This window comes from Mugil cephalus, chromosome 12, assembly GCF_022458985.1.
Source record: "Mugil cephalus isolate CIBA_MC_2020 chromosome 12, CIBA_Mcephalus_1.1, whole genome shotgun sequence".
NCBI classification, from domain to species: domain Eukaryota; kingdom Metazoa; phylum Chordata; class Actinopteri; order Mugiliformes; family Mugilidae; genus Mugil; species Mugil cephalus.
The window spans coordinates 17,822,215-17,846,510 of NC_061781.1; the positions used below are offsets into that span (position 1 = coordinate 17,822,215).

Here is a 24,296-nt window from a genome sequence, read left to right on the forward strand (position 1 = left end):
TCCCTCCGTCTTCCATCTTCATCCTTGGTCCAAGCGTGAAAAACTTGACGACGGTCATGTTATGAAATTTGAGGGTGATTTATTTATTTCCACTGCAGCCTGGCATCGCCTCGGCCCCAGTAGACTCGTAATCCCAGACAAAAGACCAAATCTGGCAAGGACAGAGTGTTGTTATGCAAAGAGTCTGGCTTGACGGAGGTCATTCATATTGGTGTCTAATGCCGCTTCATTACCTTTGAGCCAACCAAGTAATTAAGGTTGCAAATTGGATTCTGATTGACAAACGCTGATGGCTTGTATTGCAGCACAGCTACTGACATGCAGAGTGATGAGGGGATAAGAGGAGTGACGGCAATTCCTGCCGACAGCAGGTCCTCGCTGATTGGCAGTGACACGGACAGTGTGTCTGACAGGGCTCCAGGCTGAGAGAGAGGGTTATTAGTGTACTGCAGTGGTGCAGATATGGTATCTGCCCTGAGGAGTGTGTGTTTGTGTGTGTGTGTGTGTGTGTGTGTGTGTGTGCGTGCATGGGTCTTGTGTCAAAGTGAGACGAGCCAAGAAAGGGAAAAAGAGAGACGGTCAAAGAAGCGTCCTTTTAAATGAAAGGCAGGGATACTTTCCACTTGGACAAACACGTCATGTACCGATGAACGTGTCATTTCTCCCTTTCTCAAACCCATCTCTTCCCAGAAACCACCTCCACCTCCAGTGCATCCTGTGCTTGCTGCAAATGCTGTGGCCCCCCATTGATTCCGCCCGGGCACACAGGTCCGCATCCGATTGCAGGAAGCGGACTACATGCAGGGAGATGCACGGCTGAGATAGCAGGACCAATCTTATTTGCTTCATTTCACTTAAATTGATTTCAGCTGGGCACGCTGGAAACAATTCTGATCATGGACCTTTGACAGAATATGCACAGCACAAGGCAGGAGAAAGACAGCGTGCAGACTCACAACTGGTAAATGAGACTGCCCTGATTCCATGTCACTCACAATCTTGTTATTTTGTGGTGTGGGTTTCCATAGAAGTCATGTTTGGAATAAAAAGGTTAGGCTGTTAAACTCTCCGCCTGGTATCAGCGTCCAGTTCTGCCGGGGTGAATTGAGTTAATGTTTACATATTGAACAATAATTATCACTCTGGTGAGCTGCAAAATAAACCCGAAACGTGTCCAAATACTTTATTTTTTTTTACAGCTGTTACTCTAGAATTGAAGATTTTTGTCTTGACCCCAAAGAAAATACTACGAATTAAAAACAGGACACATCACTAAATCAGTACTATTTTAGCTTCTTTCTTTCTATTCTTTCTTTTGGTTTTTCTTTGTTCATCTCGTCTTCCTATTATTACTTTAATGTCAGTGGTTCTTGTTCTTTTCTGGCGGCATATGCTTTTTCCTGGCACGCCTCCCATGCGCATCAATCTTTTTCTGATTTTAGACTCATGGAGAGTTTTCGTGCAGATCTTGCAATTACATTTTTGGGTTCTTGTAATCTTCATTTTACAGCCTGAATTGGAAGATGTGGCCAGTCCCAGTCAAATTACTGTCATTACTGGAAATCTTCCCTGATTGTAGATGCTTCTCCTTATAGTGGAATAATCTTTTTAAATCCCCTGCCAGACTCATGAGTATCCACAATCTTTTTTTTTTTTTTTTTTTTTTTTTTTTTACTGAAGGCCTTGGAGAGCTCTTTAAATGTTGGCATGCTGACAACACAGTTCAGTAGAATAGAGACCAACCGACCTCAGATGTCAGAGGTTTAAATAATATAGGTTCTCTCTCTTTAAAGTAGTTTTAATCATTTCCCTCTGGTCTGGTAAACTCGATTCTAATTTTGTGCATTTGAAGGTGTGATAAAATCAGAATCATCAGATTTTCTTTCTAGTTTAAATTATAAATATATTTGCTGAAGTCCCGTTTCATGAAAGTATTTCCCTCGGGTGTTAGTGGGAATCAGAATCTAACGCCGTGTTAACATCATGTCGTAAAAGGTGGTTGAACAACTGCATAATTGATAACAATTTGGTTTTAGTTCGGTTGAATCCGGGTGCATTTTCCTTGTATGTCTCTGTGTTTGTTTGCTCTTTCAGGCAGGTTTGATTTATTGGTGTTTCCACAAGAAGGTTGTGGTGGTGATTTGAAATACGTTCGTGCAGTCGCTTCGATACATAACACAATGATAGAAGATAGGTGGTGATTAAAGAAATGCGAAGGTTTGTCCCTAATGTCCCCTATCTGTAGAAAATAACACTGATGCAGTTTCTCGGTTTATGCTATATTCTTGAATGTTGCCGTCGCATCAGTGTAAGCAGCTGTGAAGTGTGTTATTATTGACCCGTGCTGATGAATAATTTATGTTTCCTACTCTTGGAGGAAGTCTGCCATTGTGTCTGCGTGCATCAGAGGAACCCCCCGTGTTAGGGTGAAGCCAGCAGAAGGTCTGTGGCAGTGGAGTCAAGCGACCTGCTGTTTAATGGCCATCCTATACGCTCTCTGCCGTTCATCATCGCCACCGTCTGACGTCTGTGCCACATTAATGTTTCAGCATCCTGTGAATTACCACAGGGGGATTTAGGGGATATGCATTAAAGCAAAAGAACACAGCCAACTTTTCCTTTCCGGGGAAAAACCATTGAGACGGAATGATGGTTAACTAATGCAGCTGCCAATTTGTATAATTTATTAATGGACCCGCAGCTCGTGATAGTCACATCTGTTTGCAGGTTATTGTGTTGCATTGTGCTTCCTTTAAAGCGCCCGGGGAAGTTATTTAGGAGAATCTGCTGATGCCAGCGGAAGAAGCTACTGTGCAATTTATTTTCTGTCTTTATGGCAAAGCAGATCTCCCGAATATAAAAATTGGAGCTGCTGCTCGTTGGAGAAACGAGTAGAGCTGATAAATTTTTAGTTTTAAGAGCTCGGGTGACCCACGTTGCTGCAAAAGTATGGTGTTCTCTCAATCCAACTTCTCTCTCATAGAAATATTTTATTGCTACTTTCACATGTCATTAGCAATGCCATTTATTGAATCATTTTAAACTTTTCTGTCACTGCAATCAATAAGCAGTACATTGTATACTAAAGCAAGATATTTTAATTATTCCAGGCAGATGTTATTAACTGTTAAGAGTCATTTCACCGACTTCATCACTTTGTTTGTTATCACAGCTTTTCCTCAGTAGTCACTTGTGGTCAGAATCATGACTCATCCTGACCCCAATGTTGCTGCGTATTTGCTTCACGCAAGAATAAACTGTTAACATGTCTGCCGTATAACAGTAAAATTGCGAAGGTTTTGCTTTGCTTTTCTCGACTTGTTTTTCTTGTGGTGGTTCTAGTTAAACAGTTCATCGCTCTTGATCTCGGAAACGGTGCTTACTTTTTGTGGAGCTGGAGCTTAGTCAGGAAATGGACTTTCTTTCTCAGCTGTTGTTCCTCACAGTTAGTTCTTAAAGTGCTCAGGGAAAAAAAAAGAAGCATTTGAACTTTTAAGCTTTCTTAACAAGCGAGCCCACTCTCTCTATGAATAATTAATATCATATGAAATTACCAAGCGCTACTGAAGCAGCTTTTTTCTTTAAAGAAGAAATCAAACATCTGTAACGCCACCACGACTCTGTAAACTCAGTATGGTATGAATGTTGATCCATTCATGTGCATATTGCACATATTACCATTGTCATATAACGCTGTGTATGGATATTTTAAGGGAAGGGTCTCCTTTTCACCAAATATTGAAGCTTTCATGGTGTAGTTTTAATCACAGCAGCAGTGACGAGCAAAACATCTTGCCTCTCGTCTTGTGTGGATCCAAACAGGCTCGTTCCTTCCAAAACCTTTAATTTGAAGAAAAGAAAAGAAGTAAAGAGCACATTTGTAAATAACTTTGTTCAGCTGTGGATTTATGGCAGCAGGACGGTTTTATGTGAGATTGACTAAATGAAGGAACATCACATGGTGCAACAATGCGGCTCATTGACGTGTCTTAAAAACACTACAATCTATCCGGCTTTGGCTACAAAGACAAGAGTGGTTTGGAGGATCTGTGCGTTATTGGTTTAGGTCTTTTAAAAGCATTTGGTGACAATAAACAAAATTTAAAATATCAATAGACTCATCCTTCAAAGCCTGTCCGAGCTCTGGTTTCTGACAAGGCTGCTATTTGCACACTGCTTCTATCTGAAGCCAAACATCATCCGGTGTGTGGAGCACAACCTGTACACTTTTGCAGTGTGAGGAGGTAAATTAAAATTAAAATTACTGATGTTACATGGCTTTCTCTCACACACACTTCAAAACTGACATGAGAGCATTGAAGGTGATGAAGCTGTTCTGACTCTGAGCTCATTTCATTTCCAATGTCCAGCCCCTGGTTTGTCAGTAACAACTATTTTACGTTCATCCTGTGTTCGTCTTTCGCCGGTGTCCGTTGTGTGGTTCTGCCAACCGGAGCCAAGCTGCTTCCAGATCACCTGTTGTCTTTAATTGGCAGATTGATTCTGCTGTCTGTAAACTCGACCACCTGCAGGAGACCGGTGAAATGCCACAGAGCTGCAAAACACCAAAAAGGCTGCAGGGTGTCCCTGATAGAACATACACTTCATACTTGAACAATATGGATCGTGAAAAAAAGATGGAAACCACCGGTGTGTTGCGAAAAGTATTGAGTCACCTTCCTCCTCTCAGATGCCGAAGTTTTACTGCCTCCGCGCTGATGTTTACTCAGGGCAGACTGAACGGCAGCGGGAATTTCTGCCATGTGTACTCAGGGAGGGCTGCGTCAGGACACCACGCCTACAGCAACACACACACACAGATAGTGTTGTGCTCATAGCACATCTGCGACACGATGGAAGCTCGGACAAATATTGGTTTCGTTTCATTGATGTTGTTGACCAAGTATGAGTCATGTGTCACTTGGATTGTCTGTGTTGACCTAATCTGCATTTTTGACTTTCTGCTGCTATGCTTCCTCCTTTCCTTTGGGACTTTTAGACTCCAGGCTCCAGTGTCAGTGTTTTTGGTGCTAAGTAAATAGAAATTAATTCTATTTGATTTGGCAGCATGTTTGATGCACCAGGGTGAAACCAATAAAGCAGCAGCACCGATACAAATCCTGTCTATATAGGTGATGGGTCACAAGTCACTAGTTATATCTGTGGGTAAATACTAAATATAAGAATGACTCCACAGTTCACAGTTTGAACTATAATGAATCATACATTAGATTAGATTCAAGCTACATGGTTTCGGCGGGTATTCACAGCAGTGGTAATGTTTACACAACACAGCTGACCTATTTCCCACTATATATATGTGTATATATATATATGTGTATATATATATATATATACATATATAAAGGATAATTGTGTTATGCGTGTCTCACCAGTCTCATGACAAACCATCAGTAACACGCTAAGTCCTTGACTTTTTCTGAAGCAACCAGGAGATCAAAACATACATATATTACGTAAAATATCTCAACTTGTATTGAACCGTCTGGTACAAGATTTTGCACATACGATTCTTGCCACCAGTTGGTAAAATATCTGACTTCATCTGCACCTTGATGTTGACCGTTAAAATATTTCATCAGCTGAATTGTTTAAACTACCTTACATGGCAGTCATGAATGTGGGGTGAATGAGAAACATTGCAAAGCGCTTTGAGTACCAGTACTATAGAAGAGGATGATACAAGCGCAAATAATTACTTACAATACTTTTGACTTGCAGACATCACAAAGTCAATATGTAACCTATACTTCAGCTTGGCGTGGACTAATTTCTTATCAGGATACAAGCTTGTCAAAATAAACAAAACATTCTTTGCTAATGTCTTAATCGCTGTTGATTGTGATTAAACACATAAAATACAAGTGATTCCCATCATCCTCAGCTTTACTCTGGGTTTAATGAAAAAGTGTGAGAAGATACAGACAAGTAACACCAGCATGTTGTTGATTTTATGTGTTCCTGTACCTCAAAGAGCTGCTGGCGTGGCTTCAGGCTGAAATAGTTTTGAGACATTGCCAAATAACCGAGGAAATCATACTCGTATTAAGTAGCTTGAACCATTTAAAAGGTATCAGATGTTTAATATTTCCCCTGTTAAATGCCTCACGTCTAAAAGGTGAAGTGAAATCTTTTCAGCTTAAAATGCTGCAATCACTGATACCATGATGCACCTTTGGGTTTCAAATGAAGCTGTGCCGATGTCTGCCGGTTCATTAGTGCTAATTCATGTAAAGTGAAGGGAAGAGGAGAGAGAAGGACGGGGATGAAAGAGACTGTAATGAATAAGGACTGAAGGAGGCTGGTGCAAGCTCACTCGGATCCTTCCACTTCATTTAGTTTTTTTTTTTCTCTTCCCTCAACGTCATTTACAAAGGCACTGGCAGAATTTATTTTTTTGCTCTGTGCCTCATATCAGCCTGTGCGCGCTCTACGACAGTATTTCTGAGCTTCTTGGTACGTTTCATTCACAGTGCGGAAAGACGATTTTTATTTAAATTATTCCTAGAAATTTATTTGATCAGGCACTACAGCTGGATGGAGAATATTATCTGTGTGTTCACTTCCAGCATTCTGCGCATCAGAACAAATCAGAGCTTCTTAGCTTTAACACAGCGCAGGAAGTAGTGACATTTTTGCTGCTTTACACTCTTCCCCCGTGGACCGTTTATTATAATCAGGACTGCCGGAGCTCAGATGGTGCATCCATTAATCGTAGGTTTAGTGGTTCAATTCCCAACTCTTCCTGTCCATATGTCATCGTGTTTGAGAGAGATGCTCAACCACCGAACTGCTAATGATGAGCTTAGAGCCATGCTGGCAACAAATTAAGGGTGCATGTGTACACACAAAAAGCTCATTTTAGTTAAAACACTTAGTTGACTTCGGTTGGAAATGATAACTAACACATCATCAACAACTTATTCTCTGTGCATCATGGATAATCTGCATCGTATTCCATAGCAACTGAAACCCAACATTGATGCCTGGACCGACTGAGTGACTTTGCCCTCTCCACAGCCGTGACTCTGGCGCTAAGAAGTTCGTCTCTTTGTAGGAAAACAACCACCAAATGAGTGTTGTGTAGCTGTGTGGGCTGGCATGCAGGTGCGCAGATAATTAGTGGAAGTGTTGTCAGGACTTTCAGGGAAAGGCAGAGCTTTGCTAATAGAAGCTGAGAAATATGGGCGCTGCGCTCTGAATGTCAGCCCCGGAGCCTAATTGGGAGGTTGTTAAGCTGCTGCGGAGCTGTCAGATGTCTACCAATTATTCGTGCTTCCCCTTGTAATACTGCAAATCATTGTCTCGTTTTAATTAATGCGTTTTAAACTGGTCACAAGTCGGGCAGGTTAACCGGGATTCACAATGATTCTTACCTCCAATCCGTGAACATTTCTTTTACATTATTCATGCCAAACGAATGTATTATGTTATTGACTTTCCCTTGTGTCTGTTTTCCTTTGTCTAGGTTTCTTGAGGCTGTGTCTTGTCTGCCCCACTAAGAAACAGAAGACCAGAAGAGGAAACACTGGACGCTTTGCAAATCACAAGTTCAGACTATGCCAACACTAAAAGAAGGAAAACCCAATCCTTAGCGGAACAGTACAAAGTCATGAGCGCTTTGCAACATAATGTAGATCTTGGCGACTTCTTCCATGCAACGTATTTGCTGGGCTGATTTTGCTGGTTGAGCTAGACTGAGGGACCAATGGAGCAGGTCGGAGAGGATCTGAACCTGTCCTTTCTGCTGGAACATGAACGAGAGATGATCCTGAAGGTGCTGCAGAAAGACGAGAAGCTGAGGAAAAGAGAGGAGAAAAGGATTCGGTGAGGAATTCATCGCCGCCATTTTCCATGTGAATATCTCATTGTTTTCTAAGTATCCTATGGTGTTCTCTTGCTTCCGTCCTGCAGGAAGCTGAAGAACGAGCTGTTGGAGATCAAACGAAAAGGCTCCCGTCGGCCCCAGGAACTGGGGGAGCGACAGTGCGCTCGCTGCCTCAAGACTCTGGGCCTGATATTCGACCGCGGAGATCTATGCGAGGAGTGTCAGCTGCGCGTCTGCAACGAGTGCCGCATTACGATTCCCAATTCGCGCCAGTGGAGGTGTAATGTTTGTGCCAAGATCTTGTAAGTGCGATGCCTTCCGGGACCAGGGCAGTGTTTAGAGGGGGAGTGTGCTCCAGATGGTGGTGAATGCCTCCACATCTGTCTCAATTTGTCTGTTGAGGGTCTCATGTGTTTCGGTGTTGTGATAGCGATTGGAGGCAAAATCCACCCTAACAAACTTTTTGAGAAGAACCTAGCCCCTTTAGAGCTTTCCTTCCATGTGTACTGCCTTTTTCTGCTTCATGATTTACTATCTCGCCACATTCGAGTCTTCCCCTCAAGCCGTGGGGCAGCTGGCTTCCCCTCTTTATGAAAAGATGCCAGGCTTCTTCTGGTTGTCTCAGACGTTGGTATGATTTATCAGCGTTACCCTGAGTTCTGTTTACACCAATAAATCTTTTTCAGTTGCGGCTCAAGCGTTCGATATTTCTGACTGTTTTCTATCATTTTCAAGTGCAGTTAATATACACAAATCAGGCGTAACATTATGACCACCTTCCTAATATTATGCAGGTTTTTCTTGTTTGTCCAAAGCAGTTGTGACTCATAAGAGAATGGACATGGGCCTTCTGAGGGTGTAATGTTGTGTCAACAACAGTTGTTAGTGGGGGCCTTTGAGTCCTATGAGTTGAGGGGGGAGGAGTCTCTGTGGATCAGGCTTATGCCAGTGCATCCCACAGATAGGTCAGGTCAACACCTTGTGCTGTTTTTCATGTTTTTTGAGTTGTTCCTAAACCGTCTTTGGTTTGGAGGAGTGTCATTGCTATGGGGTGGGGGTCCCTGATCTGGTCTAGTTGGCTGTTACATGAAGAAATGAAGGTCCAGATGTTTCCCGGCATGCTATGTGCATCTCTTTTCAGTGGTTTTAATGTTGTGGCTGATCGGTGTATGTGTTCTCTGTGTTTTGGGAACCGTTCGGTTACAGGTTCTTTAGAGCCACCGTTGACAGTAATGTCTGATACACAGGACACTCAACAGCTTTGCTGTAATTCTGTCCACCCCAATTATTTCAGCATCAGTCGTCTAAATAAAAGCAACATCTCTTTGGATTACAGTGCAGGTCATTAGTACCAACACACCCTCCGAAATGACCTCTCAAAACCAGATCCAATGGCAAATGAGAGTATCACTGTTGTAATTCTGCTGCATTAGACTGAATTACTTTTGTTGTACGTTGCAGACAACGAAGCCGGTTTGTTACGACCTAAAAAAAAATGCCTTATAAGTTTCTGGTTTCTACATAAATCGCAAAGGTCATGTTCCATTCCCTGCTCAGCGAAGCTGTCATTGTGCAGTATTTTTGTATTTTGTTGCTTAGAAGTTATTGGTAGGAGGAGCTTTAATCAGTCAGTACAAACTCAAAATGTCTTCCATCAATCAGGTTCTAACTTTTCTTCGCTTGTCTGCACTCACTTAAAAAAAAAAGAAAGAAACAATCCCAGAAATAAATAAAGATACCAAGTTCTCCACCACTTAGCCGTATGAACAATTATACAGAATCCAAAAGATGACATCTGTAAAGAGTGAAGTTTTTCTCAGCTGCCACCCACATGCCTAACTACCAGCGAAAGCCTGCGTGCAGAAAATAACCAACTAAAACAGAAGCAGAGGAAAAAAATTTATTACTTTTCCTCACTTAAAGTGTGTGAGTTGATCTGGCGTCTTAAAGGGTTGAATTATAAGGGGTGCACTTACACTTACAGGGAGCTGAAGGTGGTGACCGGAGAGTGGTTCCTGGAGGAGCGATCCAAGCGCTTCGAGCAGGGAGTGCTGAGCAGTGACGTGATCAAACACACAATCCTGAGCAGCCCGACACGTGAGTCTGATCGCTAATGCACTTCAGACTAGAAGGCTGTAACCCAAGCCATAATGAATACAGTGGAAATGGCTTGGTTAGGAGGTGTAACAGCAATAGAAATGTGCTTATTTTCCTTTTTTTTTTTTTTTTCATCATAAGCCACAGAAGAAAACTCCTCAGAGAACCTGTCGGCTACTTCTGAGCCTTCGGTGAAACCCGACACCCCGAGATCCACCAGAAGCGCCGTTCTCAATGATGTGGATGGAGCCAGGAGGAAAGGGTGAGGAGAGGACCCAGCGTGAACAGTAGTGTAGTAGTGTTTACTCAATTAACTACACAACATGAAAGTATGAAATATGCGTCACAAACAGTACATTGACAGGATGCAGTCACCTCGACTAATTTTGGTGTTAAGCGATGAGAGCATTTGAAAAGATCAAGTGGATGTTCATTTGATTACATTTGGTAAATGGAGCCTGAAGGCATCACAGAAGCACACGGACGAAAGGCAGACGCGCTCTGTTAAGCAATGGATGTGAGTGCTTCGGCAGAAAAATATTCACTCAGCTGCTCTGGTTTCAACATTGCATTTACTACAGAATATGCGCTCACCGGCTACTTTATAAGGTACACCAAGTTAAATATATTTGGACAGTTACAGGGTTGTTCATCCTCTAATTCTGGTGCCTTTCCTCTGTAGGATGACTGTCGTGAGCCTGATAAGCAGAGAGCTGTGTAATTGCTCCACAATAATGGTCACGACTGGATATCTCTGTCGTATATACAGTAGATTGCAGACTGTGTGTTTGTGTGTCTGTGTGTGTAGGAGGTTGAAGATCGGTAAAAAAGGTAGCCGTTCAACGCTGAAGCCAGAAAATGGAGTCGACAGCATCAGCGTCAAATCTGTGTCGGACGGAGATGCCCAAAGCCTCCGAAGCGTTCGCTCTGCCCCGACTCCACAATCAAACAGGTTTGTTCCCCTCACTCTACAAGATTGTAGCAGCACAGCGCAATGAATGAAAACAAAAATATCTTAGAAAAGCTCAAGCTGAGTACATGTGAAGCTCAGATAAGATTTTTTTCCTTTAAATTCTAGAAACAAAGCATTAGAGAAAAGCAACCTGGCTTAAAGCATCTATCATTTTTAATAAGTCTCTTTTCAGCCTTAAAGGTTTAAAAACATGATGTTAAGCTGGTTTTATTTCTGGTTTTCAGGAGCGGTACGGTTGCTCTGGAGTCCTCAGGGATGCCCACACTACTCAACAACCTGCGGTCCCAAACTCCCGACAACCGGAGGGTCAGGGTCAGCGACAGACACACAAAAAAAAAAAAAAACAGCAGCAGCAGCACACTGGGAAAATCATTCAGAGTTAGACGGTTATTTTAACAGCTTGTGTTTATTTTTAGCCTGACGGAGCGGAGAGCATCGCCAGTATACACTCCAGTGACAGCGCGCCTGAGAAGAAAGCTGCAGGTCCTCACAGGACGAACTGTGACGCCCCGTCCATTTCTGTGTCCAGGGCCTCGGTGTCTTCAGGTATCAAGCACAGTCACACGCGGGCCGACGTCCTGCTTTGTCTTGTTTGCTTCAAGCCGCATCAAAGCGCCTGCTGTCGTTTCACGGCTTCACAGCTCGCAGGCAAACATTTGATAACTAAGTCACGGTTTCAAGACGTGTTAGAGGCAGCAGATCACCTCAGTGGTGATATCGGACCGTCTAACTTCACCTCAGCGGGCTGGGCCGCAAACACCGTCTGACTCAGATTGTTATGAATCTCGCCAAGGATAAAATGACTCCTTCTGCTGGGGCGCATGTCATGTGTGCACAAATTACACTATTACCTTACTCATCACTCGTCATCTCTGCCTTTTGCTCGTCTCCGTGTGTTTATGTACAGTTGTCTCTCCGTCGATCTCCGCTGCTAAGAAGTGTGTAAGGATTTTAGTACGGCTCCGATTATAGTCATTAAATTGCCGCTGACTGTGTCCACCACAGTAATCTATATTCTGGAGATCTTTGAATTTCCAGTGAAAGGATAGCTTTTCAAGATCCTAGTACTTTTCAATAATTTTATTCAGGCGCTTGAGCCTTACTGAATAGTCATTTAAGGCCGTATGTCGCAGCAAGGGGTCCTCAGATTCTGAGTTTGTCTCAACTTCAGCGGTTTTGCCCACTTTAAATTTCCTAATTAACGCCCCCATTGTTTTGCATGTGAAAATGAAAACTGCAGTATTTTATGGTTCTGCCTACTCACTTTCTTTCTGAGGTGCTCTCTGGGAGCAAATCAGTCTCATGTCTGTGTTTTTAGCGTGGCGCTGGAGCCTGGAGGTGATTAGCTTTGCTTAACCTAAAGACTAGAAGCAGGGAGAACACTTACAACCATCTCTTAAAATCTGCCTTCCGGCTGTGCAGCTTAATAACGCACATTACATTAGCCGAATCCCCAGCAAACAGAGGATTAAAAGCGCAAGGAATCACTTAAATTGTCTGCTCTTACGGTTGGATACAAAAGTTTGGGCGCCCGAAACAAAATGAGAATTTCTGGTAATGTGCTGTTACTGTTAATTTATTTATTGATCGCCTTTGATCTTCTTTAGCTTATTGAGCCTCAAATGATTCGTTTGTGAGATGGTGGATAACATTTCCAGAGCTGCAGATACCACGGACTTCTTTGAGCAAAGAATGAATGAACTGATTTCTAAAAATCGGAGACAGGACGTGAAGAACATGTCGTCCTTCTTACAGTTTCTACCATTCAACATGAATGGCAGCGAAGGGGGGAAATATCCAATAAAACTACACATCTTCTGGTACAAGAGTGACGGTGCCGAGTCGTCAGAGGGAAACCTTACCTGCAGACTCATCACACATGTCATTAACTGATCTCTAAAAAAGCCACAAATGAATAATCCCCATAGTCCTACTTCTATTTTTTAGTATCCACTTCACTAAACTGCACTTTATTTTTTTTGCTCTATTCCTCTGCCACCCTCTCCTCCTCCTCTTCTCTCACCAGATCACAGCCGTTCAGAGATGGACCTGTCAGCTCCTGGTTCTGAACCCAGTGACGACGCTCTCAGCCTCAGGAGCCGCTCAGTCCCCGGGCTCAACGAAACAGTTAAGCACCACCCTCCCCACTTCTCGCTCGCTGCACACTGATCACAGCAACAAATTCACCACAATGACAGCAGAAGCCCTGAGTGTGAAATCAACACGGCCCGATTTTCCGCTTCGTGCCCCCTTTTTTTTGCCTCCGTACATGTACTTTGCTGTACTTTACAGCCGTATCAGACTGGGGATCTGTGGGCTGTTGAACTCTGAGCGATGCGTCAGATGTGGGCCCGAATGTTAATTTCGCTTCAGAGCTCACTTCAAAGAGCGTGATGAACATCTAAACTGATGTAAGGCTGAAAAACAGGTGGAGGATGCGCTAGTGAGTTTAAGGCTGCTCTGTTTGTGCGCTGCTCCCAAATACAGACGCGCAGACGATGTTGTTTCTTTGCCCTCGCGTCCACCCGTGCTCACAAGTTTACTGTAAACCCGATGACGCTGTGATTTTTGCACGTAAAATCGAATCAGCACACTCTGTCCAGTCTGATTGAATTTATGGGAGCTGCATCCACCCACGCAGCTGCTGCGTGGAAAATTGTGGAGAGCACAAAGACACTCTGGCCAGCATCCCGGATGTCATTTTTCTTTTGATTAAACCTGAGCGCTGTCTTCCGCAGGAGTTTTCCGATGAGGATGTGGAGGAGGACATCGATGCCCTGATGTCAGCCCAGAGCAAGGGTGTCAGCCGACGCCTCAGCAACGCTGTGTCAACGGTAACGCCCGACTTAAAGCAAACCAGAAAAATATCAATATACTGGGAAGTCTTCTCTCCTCGCAGTACAAACACGATCATTATTTGTATACACACACACATGCACCACCTGATGCATGAGTCAGGTGTGTATGTTCTCGTGTTGACTGTGCAAACATGCAGCGAACCGCTGGGCAGCTTGTGTCACGAACACCTCACACGCTTAGGAAACCCGGCTCCATTTTCATAAACTAACTTTACTCAGTTATAGTATGTTAATGCGAACTGTCGCTGCTTTGTCAATGAGAATAACAAGCGGAGGCATGTTTTTAAATGGCTTAAAGAAGTGTACGTCCTGTTATTTTATTTGTATAAAGATGTTATACTTTTATACTGTTTCTTTACCTTCTTGTTTTCAATTTCAACAATAATTTATGACCTTATAATTACTGACAGGAATATGAGCCCATCTTATCCTTCCATTCTAAATTTTTTGCTTTTGATAAATAGCACCCGCCCATACAGAGTACAACATGTGCTGTTGCATGTAGTAAGGTTGAGGGAGCAAGTCAGCAAGTCACTGCTGAACATAGTAAGAGTTATAGCTACCAAAAAGCTTTGCCCTAAAATAAATACATAAATAAATAACAGAAAGAAGTTGAACATTTGACAAACACAACTTCAAAAGAAAACAACTCTGCTGAGAATAGGGAAATAATAAGGGGAATGCCGCTCATCACTGCAAAGACATTTTGACAACAATCACAACAGCAAACCTTCACTGCTGCTTGAAATGTTTAGCAGCACCACATCCTTCCAGAGGCAGAGCCCTCGTTACTCAGCGTGATCTGCATTCATATAAATACGCTGAACCATTGATGTGTTTTGTTAATTGTTAATCACCACTCATTGAATTTAAATCTTGGGTTCGGGGGGCACACGTGATGGATACATCACATCATGTTCACATCTTCATAGTTTAGTTTAATATTATCACATATTACTTTTTAGTGTGACCCGATTTCCCACGTTCACGATCAACAGGGTCATTTTGTTTCTAGCCTTGTTTGCCTCACAGCCAAATGTAAATTAGTTTTGCAGGAAATGAACTCATTTAGATTCTCTAAATAAAAGCCTGACTTCCTGACTCAAACTCAAACCTGTGCACGTGAGCATTTCTTAGGTAAACGGACGAGAGACTTCCTGCCTGTCAGAAGTTTATTTTATGACAACCGTCAGTGAGCTGCTGTTGGCAGTATGAATGGAGGGGGTCTGCGAAGGTGATGAATCTGTAAAGCTGAATCTGTGACACGAGCAGAGTATCAGAGTATCAGAGGATACGGAGGATAAAATTCATGCAGAATTTTCTATGATTCTGCATGAAAATGCTTCAAAACATTCTGCGGAGAGCAATAAATGTCTCTGCAGATAAGTCGTGTGCAGCGGCTCGGAGGGATTTTAGCCCGTTCCTCAGCACAGAAGTGCCTCAGTGTTGAGATGTTGATCTGTTTCCTCACATGAACTTTTTTGCAGCAGGTCCTTCCACAACATTCCTGATGGATTAAGATCAGGACTTTGACTCGGCCGTTCAAAAACATTTATTCTATTATTAATAATAGAATTATTATTTATTTTTGTAGAACAACTTGTGTTCTTGTCTTGCTGCACAACTCATTCTCTCTTTATGTTTGGCTACGGATGTCCGGACATTTTCTTTTGGAATTGGCTGGTGTGATTCAGAATTTATTGCGTTATGGTCCGTCATCCTGGCCCAGATCCAGAAAAACAAGTCAAAACAAGAACATTATCCCGATGCTTCATGGACGGGACAAGATGTCTTTGAATAAGAGCTTCTCGTTTAAATCAAATAACTCTACTCTGGTCTCATTTGTTCTCAAAACATTTTCTCAATAGTCTTCTGGCTTCTCCGCATAATGTTTAGCAGTCTGCAGTCTGTGTCGTCTCCATGCTGCCATAGTTTTCTCCTGATGGTGGATCCATGAACATTAACATTAGCCAGTGTGAGAAAGGTACCCTGGGTTCCTTTCTGACCTCTCAGACTATCGTGCGTCTTGCTTTTATAGTGGTCTTTGTTGGTCTACCATGCTTATTTAGGGCAAGAGTCGTCTCAAATCTCCTCCATTTGTTCTCAATCTGTCTGACTGTGGATTTGTGGATTCCTTTTTCCAGCCTGGTGAGCTATTTCTGTGTGGTCCTAAGAAAGCTCCTTTACCCGCTCCTTGATCTGTTCGATCATACACTTCCACAAACGTGTTGTGAAGATCCGACAAATTCCTGATTTTTTTTTTTTAAACAAAATGAATGACACTGAACGACACCTGAATCTTCTTCTGAAGTTAACTTGTAATCCTAGAAGTGTGCTTACTGTCTGCGCCTCCTTTCTGAGTAAACACAAACAGAAATATAATATTTCTGTTTCATTTCTTTTGATTGGGCTTTCTTTGTTCACTGCCGATGTTTGGCGTCATTTTTCTGCACATACTTGCAGAGACACTGTGTGTGCACAGGTTGCACATTTACAATATTCAACAGCCATGTGAGGCTAGTTTGGCACAGCAGTGCTTTTAAACTGAATGCTAACTTCCCAAAGCTAACACTGTGATGTTTAGCAGGTGTAAAGTTTACTGTGAACACTGTCACAGTTATATATCCCAGTTGGGGCTAATATTGAATCGAGGGTCAATAGGTTATTCCAGTTTCTCTGATGGCGACACAAATATCTTAACCCACAAAGATGAACCTCGTGAAGGCCGACTACGAGAGGAAAGGTCGTTTTCAATAACAGTTACATGTGCGTGACAATTTCACAGTTGACCATTCCTCTACATTTATCACTGTCTGTGTCTTGAGCGTCTTTGCTGTTTTCACAGCTGATTCCAGATGAGTTCTGATCTCTGAGCTTTCCTCTTGATAATCACCATGGTAACCGCGTGTAATGGGGTTTCCTGGGCGTGCTGCTGGGAGTTGGGGTTTGTGCCGAGGGTCCGCCTCTTCCACTAACACATTCAAGGGCTTAGTTCTCTCTCTTTTCCTCTCCTCCTTCCCTTTCCTGTTCATCCCTCCTTCTCCTAAACGAATCTAGTCTTCCACTCCATGCTCCGAAAGAAGGTGGGGGTTCCTCAATATCCCCGACTCGGATGCCGAGACTGTAAGTCTCCCCTTCGACATTTGTGCATGCATTTATATTCACCCCTACATCACAGGCCAGGAGCGGCATGAATATTACATGCAGCATGTAACGATAACATGATGTATACACGTATACAGTATATAGAGACATCTGCATGTTTACTGTGTGTTTGTGTCTTTTTTTTTAACGCAATCTAAAGCCTAATCCTAAATTCCTCACATTAAACTTGTCACTTAACATGCTGGCTCGCTGCAGGAAACAAATTAGGTAATGTTTCCTGTAGAAAAAACACAGCATGATTCGATTTTGTCGACTTCTGCACTCCCTGGAGAGCAATATTATTATCAGTGGATTATGACAGTTTAATCCTGTCCACAGCTGCAGCAGTCATGTTTCCCTACTTCCCAAGAAATACTCCAGAAATAATTACCTGCAGGGTTTGTTAAGGTTTGGAGTCTTTTCTTCACACAATAGGTATCGTCAGGGGGTAAAACACGGCTTTTGATTTAAGATTTTTACTTGTTTTAATGTGACAATCTGTAAGCTGCAGGAGGTTCGCGTTAAATTTCTGTGTAACTTTAATTATGGCATCGCACAATTAGCAGCTTCCTGCGTTATCTTACCCGCTTTTTATTACTATTTCTATTTATTCATCTGATTATATATGTTTCTGTTCTATTTCCTCGTATTTAATCTGCCAGTTATTTGGAGAAGTGTAATTTTTCTTTCAATTAGAGCCGTGGGAATTAGGCGATTAACTGAGCAGCTCGCTAAACCGCAAATTGCGTTCAAAAATAATGTTGCTCCAGATTTCTTTTGCTGCTTCCATGCGTCTTATGTGATCAGAAATTCTTTGGAGTTTCAGTTCTACAAAGCAAAAAAAAAAAAGTAGTTTTGAAACTATTTTAATTTTCAACATAAAATCTTTTCAATGTATATATTTTTAATGTTGAACTTCACTTGGAAGAAAATTACACTTTACGCTGTGAGAAACTTGAAAAATCCCAAATCCCTCTTGGGAAGCGTCCTCTAATCACTTCACTTATTGATTAAAAAAATAATGTTCAGACGCATCTCTTATGGGGCATGTGCTCAGTTGAACGTCGTTTCATGCAACATTGAAACGAAACTCTCTCATGCAGTCTTTGAAGGACTGCGACGCAGCCATGTTCTGGTTTAATAATTGAATCTGCCTTATTTTCTGGAGAGAATACAAACATCCCGCTCCTCAGTCATGTTCATGTGCTTTTAGACCTCCAGTAGTAGTGATGTAATTTTAATGACTCAAGCCTCAGTGTAAACATTTCTGTCCGCTGTCAAGGATTTGGCCCCGTTCGTGCTCATGAAGGGCAAAAGCTGTGTGATTTCCGTCGTGTTTCATCAGCTTTGTGTCACATGTTTGACGCTGTTGTTGATGTTTTCTTCAACTTCTCGCTTCTTTCATCACTCTGTTTCTCCTCTTTTGTCCTTTGACCTTGCCCCCCCCCCTCCCCCTCCTCTCATGTCCACGCCTCTGTCTCCGGTCTTGGACCCACAGAGCAGCATAAACAGCATGATGAGCATGTACAGCGAGACCGGTGACTATGGCAACGCCAGGGTGAGCGGCGAGATCCTGCTGAACATCAGCTACAGCTACAAAACCGGTGCTCTCAATGTCCTGGTGAAAGAGTGTCACAACCTGGCTACGGGGGACGAGAGGAGGCAGCGCACCGATGCGTAAGAGCCAACACAAACACACACACACACACACACAGATATCCCGATGATAACACCTGTGTAAAGATCATCTGATTTATTTGCATCTGACATTTGCTCGTTTGACAAATGCAAATCAGTCTCGTTGGTCCAAGATTAGAAAAATGAGAAAAAAAAATTGAAAATCTGTTTTTCTGTCTAAGATTATAGATAGATAGAGTCATCAAACCGCCAACTTCCCACTGAAGTCATTACTTTTACATGTGTTATATAACAGTGCACTCTCTGCTAAGCCACATTTTATAAGTCCTGTATAATGGCTTTTAATATAAATTATAAATAGGTTGTGGAGTTCCCTATTTTTAAGCACTTAATAAGATAACTACGGAAGAGTATTAGGGCCGCCCATGAGACAAAAAAACTTTCTTCAGCCATCATGCAGTTTGAGAAAAAAGTGAAATTTCCAGAAAAAAGTAGAAAGTAGACCTTTAAACCAGCAGTACCGTATGCGCATACTCCACGGAAGAGTACTAGGGCTTTACACTACTTTCTACTTGAGACATTTTTCTTGAAATTTCGACTTTTTTTAATCAAAATTTCATCTTTTTTCTCAAAATTTCAACTTTTTTCTCATAAATAAAAATTACCTCCTCTAATGTTTTTTCTCATGGGTGGCCCTAATACTCTTCCGTAGATTACATAAGATGTTTTCTAACACTTTATATTATTCTGAAGTAGTAGGATTTATTAACGTGTTATTAATAAATTGATCAGAAGAGCCGGCACCAAGTATCCATGCATGTGTCAAAATGTTTTAAAAAAGACTTGCAGATGTTTACACTAGTTCACTTTTTCTCTAATTTCTGCTTCTTTAATATCTTTGTCTGGTATGTTTAGGCTTTTTATAATATATGCTTTTATTTCTTCTTCTTCTCTGCTACTCTACTATACTACTCTAAACAATATCTTGCTCCTGACACATTATCTTAACAGTCCCTAAATACTCCTTTATAAACAGGATTAATATCATTCATTATTTGTTTTATTTTAATTACTCTAACAGAACGTTTCAGCTCTACTATCTGGTGAAAGGAAGCACATGATTCATGTTGTATAAAGAAGAACAAATAAAATCACAGCATCCTGACTGGTTCGTCTTTTTTTTTTTTTTTTTTTTTTATATGACAGGTACGTGAAGACTTACCTGTTGCCAGATACGTCACGACAGAGCAAGAGGAAGACGAGCATCAAGGCCAACACCATTAACCCCGTCTTCAATGAGAATCTGAGGGTTCGTGACGGAACATTTCTCTGAATTCAAAGCTTTCACCGTGAAGCAACGTTAAAAATCATGGTTCTTTGTCTTTCAGTACGTGATCAGCCACTCCCAGCTGGAGACTCGCACCCTGCAGGTGTCCGTGTGGCACCACGACCGCTTTGGACACAACAGCTTCCTGGGAGAAGTGGAGCTGACGTTTGACTCCTGGGAGTTCGACTCCCAGATAGAGGAGTGGTACGCTCTCCAGCCCAAGGTAGGAGCCACAGTCAGTGCTCCTATTCGCAACAGACGAGCCGTTGTGGATGTTGTTTTTATCTGTTTATGTATGTGTTTTTGTGCGTAGGTGGAAAACTGCATAGACTCCACGATGCAGTATAAAGGAGAACTGACTGTTGTGTTGAAATACATACCTGCAGAGAAGAACCTCATGCTGCCTCTGGACCAAGTACAAGGTACATTTATATTTTTTAATGACCATTATGGTGTATGTTACATGTAAAAATGTCACTTCTTATTGTTCTTATATTATTCTTATTATATTCTTATATTAACTCTTGATTAGAGTTTACATTTAGTGAAGTCTCCACTTCAAAACCGCCAAACTTTGGCTGTGTTTGTTGTTCAAAGTTGTCGCGGTTTGAACAGTGTTTGGCTGCACAGCGTGACTTTGTGTTAATGAGCGACCCACCAGTGAGTTGTTGATGGTTAACAAGGATAAATATATATATTTCAACCCAGTTATATCTAAAATTAACCACACCCAACTCCCATCTGACCTGAAAAACAAAACCGTTTTACCCCAATTATTGCAGAGGGCTGCTGTCAGATGCGTCTGTGCACTGACCTCCCGCTCGTTATCAAATTCAAAAAATTGCTACTTGCGTGTGAAGCTCAACTTTTTCTCCGGCGTTCCTCCGAGTCAAGCAACAAACACCTGATTTATAATGAGGTAAATAGTACTGATTTACTGTAGCACTGTCTAATCAATAAGAAGAGCGTATCATTTCAAACTAGATAATTGAAGAATAATCAGCTAAATCACTTTATTATTGGCTATTTAAGATCTACAAATACAAACTTATTGGTTTATTAGAACACAGACAAAGGGATAAAAGCACCAGACATGTTTTTGCTTTTTTTTGCCTTTTTACTCTTGCTGTCCAAATATTTTTAATGTTCATGGCATTTTATGCTGTCTACAGTTTAAAGTATTCATAATTAATTCATTAACCGTTAATTTATTATCGGCTGCAACTTGCAAATACAGTAAATCCTGCAAATCCCCAACATCTTGCTCTGAAACGTACAAATCCAGCTGCATTATTGCACCAAAATTGCCGATGCTGGACTACAGTGATATTTTGTGAACTCACGCTGCTACCGCTGGGTTTGAGTCATGTAAGAAGTCTGGATTGTCTTTACTGATATCCAGAAAGCCCGCGTCACATCTGCGTCTTCATTTATGAGAGTGTGCTGCTTGAATTCAGAGCTAATAACTCCAAAAGCAGAGAGAAAGGGGAGAGATATTAGACAACGTTCCTCATTCTCTAAGATACTTTAAAGCTTTACTGGCATTTATTTTGAATAATGTCTGAGGTTCTTTTGATTAAAGTGGTTGCATGTGATGCTGTAAATGTATTGTGCCCTCAAGTATCTTGCAGAAGAGATCTTAAAATCACTGAGGATTATTGAATTACTACAGATTAAAGGCATGAGATTGCATTTATGGTGCCACTGCTTAGGTTAGTGCCATGAAGGACTAGACTGTCATAAATCCACAGGACATCCATGACACCTGAAAGCAGCTCATTCATTCTTTGTCGAAACACATGCATGCTCATTATCATAAGTACATAGTGCTGTGTGTATGTATGTGTCTATGAAGATAGAAGGTAAACCTTCGCCTCATGTGTGAAGCACTTCACTACAAAACTATTGCATTGATGACTGTTTTTTTTTTTTGTTTTTTTGTCCCTCTCACAGTCAAGAAGAGCTTCCTGAAAGGCAAGAAGACGAGCAGCTTCACTCTGCCTAAGGGGGGCATGGTTGAGCTGCTGGTCAAAGGAGCCAAAAATCTAACTGCCGTCAAGTCTGGAGGCACTTCTGATCCTTTTGTGAAAGGGTGAGGGACTCTCTTCAAGTTTAGATGAAATGGTTGAATGGAGGAGTCAGAGTGGGAACAGTGTTTCTGGACTGTATTATGAACAGTTGTGTTAATACTGTGTAAATGATGCACTCAGAATGGAACTATTTTAGTCTGAGTGAATTAACATTAAAAAAATAACAATTTATCCACCTACGTCCATGTAGGTGGATAAACAGACAACGGGACCTTGGACTCACACCTGTAAAAGCCCCAAACCTTTTACTGTCTTTCCATAATCGTTTTTCACTATCATTTGGCAATGTTTTTGCATTTCTCCAGATGGTTTGTCTCTTCATATTTTTATGTGTTTGTGTCTGATTATAATCTCTTTTCTTTCCATATAGTTGTTTGTGTGTTTGTCTGTGGCTGTGTGCAATTCTTTGTAGCCGTTTTGCAGCCCTTAGCGTTGGTTTTGTGAGCCTCATTTGCTTCCTCTTTTAAATTATATTTAATTGGCTTTCAAACAGGAAATCTCTCTTTATACTGATGCTCTGACCGCTGTAACTTAGTCAAGATGTACAGTAATTCCGAATCATCAACTTTGACGCTGTGAATTGTATAATCCCCTCCCCAGATACCTCCTTCCTGACAGTAACAAATCGACCAAGCACAAGACTGCGGTGGAGCGACGCACCGTGCACCCACAGTGGAACCACACCTTCACCTACTGCGGCCTGCAGCCAGGAGACCTCAACAACGTCTGCCTGGAGCTCACTGTGTGGGACAAAGAAGCTCTGGCCAGCAACGTCTTCCTGGGAGGAGTAAGGCTGGGAGCTGGCACAGGTACATGTTGTCTGGTAGGAGAGGAAAAGAAGAGACGTTAATGCGTACATTTTTTTCCTTTTATAAGGTCAAAGTCATGCACAGAAGTTTAAACAAGGTGGAAAACTCCTCATTTGAACGGTTCCCAATGGGCCTTACTCAGACTTCAAGGAGGCTGATGTGCTATAGTGTTCATCTACTGGAATAATTTACTGTACATTAAGCAAAGTTCTGAAGCATTACATTTCACTTGGAAGGCAAATATCTGTAGTTCTGCAGTTGAGCGCTCATAGTATTCCTCTGGCTATTGGGGTTGAACGGTACTCTGGGAAAACAGACTATGTGAGCTGTGTGCAAAGTGGGCTTTGTTTTCCTCTTGTTCTGCACCTACGATGATGATTCAAGAGGTTTTTACATAAAATACCTGGGAAAAAAACACAGAAACATGACGATGTAGAGATGCTGAACCGCTTTAAAGGAACAGATGAACATTGTAACAAAATACGCTAATTAGTTTTTATTTCACGGGTGACACATAGAGGTGGGTATTGGCAAGGACTTCACGATACATATCACGATACTTGAACCACGATACGATACATTATTGCAATATTATTATACTGTGATATATTGCAATATTCTACATCCATGGGACAAATTGAGTCAAAAAACAATATTAATCCAAATTATCCATTTCCAATTTATTGCACTTGTACAGAAAAAGTGACGGTGGAGGTGCGGAAGTCATTCTCTATCGGCCCAAAAAATGACTTTTTCTTTTTTTCTTTTAAAATCGATATTGTATCAGAAGAACAAAAGAACCCGTTTTCTCACCCCTAGTGAGACATCTCTCTCTTATGTCTGCCGCCTCAGTTTGACAATGTAGCCAGTTAGCTTAGCATAAAAACTGAAAAGACTACGTGGTTCTCTCAGTGGGCTCAGCACAAGTCCCTCAGGTATTCTAATCGCCACAGTGATAAAAATTAAGCAAAAAAAAGGGTACGCTGCAGCTGGCGTAGAAATAGGAAAGAGTCCAGCTTCTCACTGCGACTTTTAATTACGATTTATTTATTTTTTTGTGGATATAAAGGTCTGAAAATCTGTAGTTTAAGCCCTCTGTCAAGCATTCGTATTAAACATCTGAGACATACCTCGTACCACATCACAATATAGTTGTAAAGTGCAGTATTGTCAACACCCATTGTGAAGATTGGTGGCCACCATCCAAGGACAACAAATGGAAATTAGCTTTTAGCTCCAGCTGCTATAATAAATGCACTGTGCATTGTCCCTGTTTTATACATTATATGTTAACATGGTGGTTTTATATTGCTGAATTTCAGAGTATTTCCATTTAATATTCGCCCAATTTATCACACGTTTGTACTGTTGCCTGCTCATAGGTGTAGTTATTATCATGTTAACTAGATATTAATTCATTATAGCTACAAACTGGAGTGTTCAGTGTTGAGGGAGCGTTAATGTCCTCAGGGCTCTCGAGACGCTGGAACAAAGTTAAACAAATGTTTATG

General features: G+C 41.7%; 1 protein-coding gene across 4 annotated transcripts in view; it reads left to right on the top strand.

Annotated features, from left to right (window-relative positions):
• sytl5 (synaptotagmin-like 5) overlaps positions 1-24,296 on the top strand; it is a 36,823-nt gene that overhangs the window by 9,885 nt on the left and 2,642 nt on the right. Inside the window, exons 2-17 of one of the 4 annotated variants that reach the window (XM_047601850.1) lie at positions 7,490-7,848; positions 7,936-8,151; positions 9,834-9,946; positions 10,094-10,208; positions 10,755-10,898; positions 11,144-11,231; positions 11,336-11,465; positions 12,946-13,046; positions 13,658-13,753; positions 16,835-16,900; positions 18,420-18,598; positions 19,766-19,868; positions 19,948-20,109; positions 20,200-20,308; positions 21,840-21,978; positions 22,577-22,785. In XM_047601850.1, coding sequence (XP_047457806.1) covers positions 7,730-7,848; positions 7,936-8,151; positions 9,834-9,946; positions 10,094-10,208; positions 10,755-10,898; positions 11,144-11,231; positions 11,336-11,465; positions 12,946-13,046; positions 13,658-13,753; positions 16,835-16,900; positions 18,420-18,598; positions 19,766-19,868; positions 19,948-20,109; positions 20,200-20,308; positions 21,840-21,978; positions 22,577-22,785 — 2,089 coding nt within the window. In that variant the 5' untranslated portion in view covers positions 7,490-7,729. Of the gene's footprint in view, positions 1-7,489; positions 7,849-7,935; positions 8,152-9,833; positions 9,947-10,087; positions 10,209-10,754; positions 10,899-11,143; positions 11,232-11,335; positions 11,466-12,945; positions 13,047-13,657; positions 13,754-16,834; positions 16,901-18,419; positions 18,599-19,765; positions 19,869-19,947; positions 20,110-20,199; positions 20,309-21,839; positions 21,979-22,576; positions 22,786-24,296 lie in introns of all 4 variants that reach the window. The other 3 variants (XM_047601849.1, XM_047601848.1, XM_047601851.1) reach the window with 3 other exon arrangements.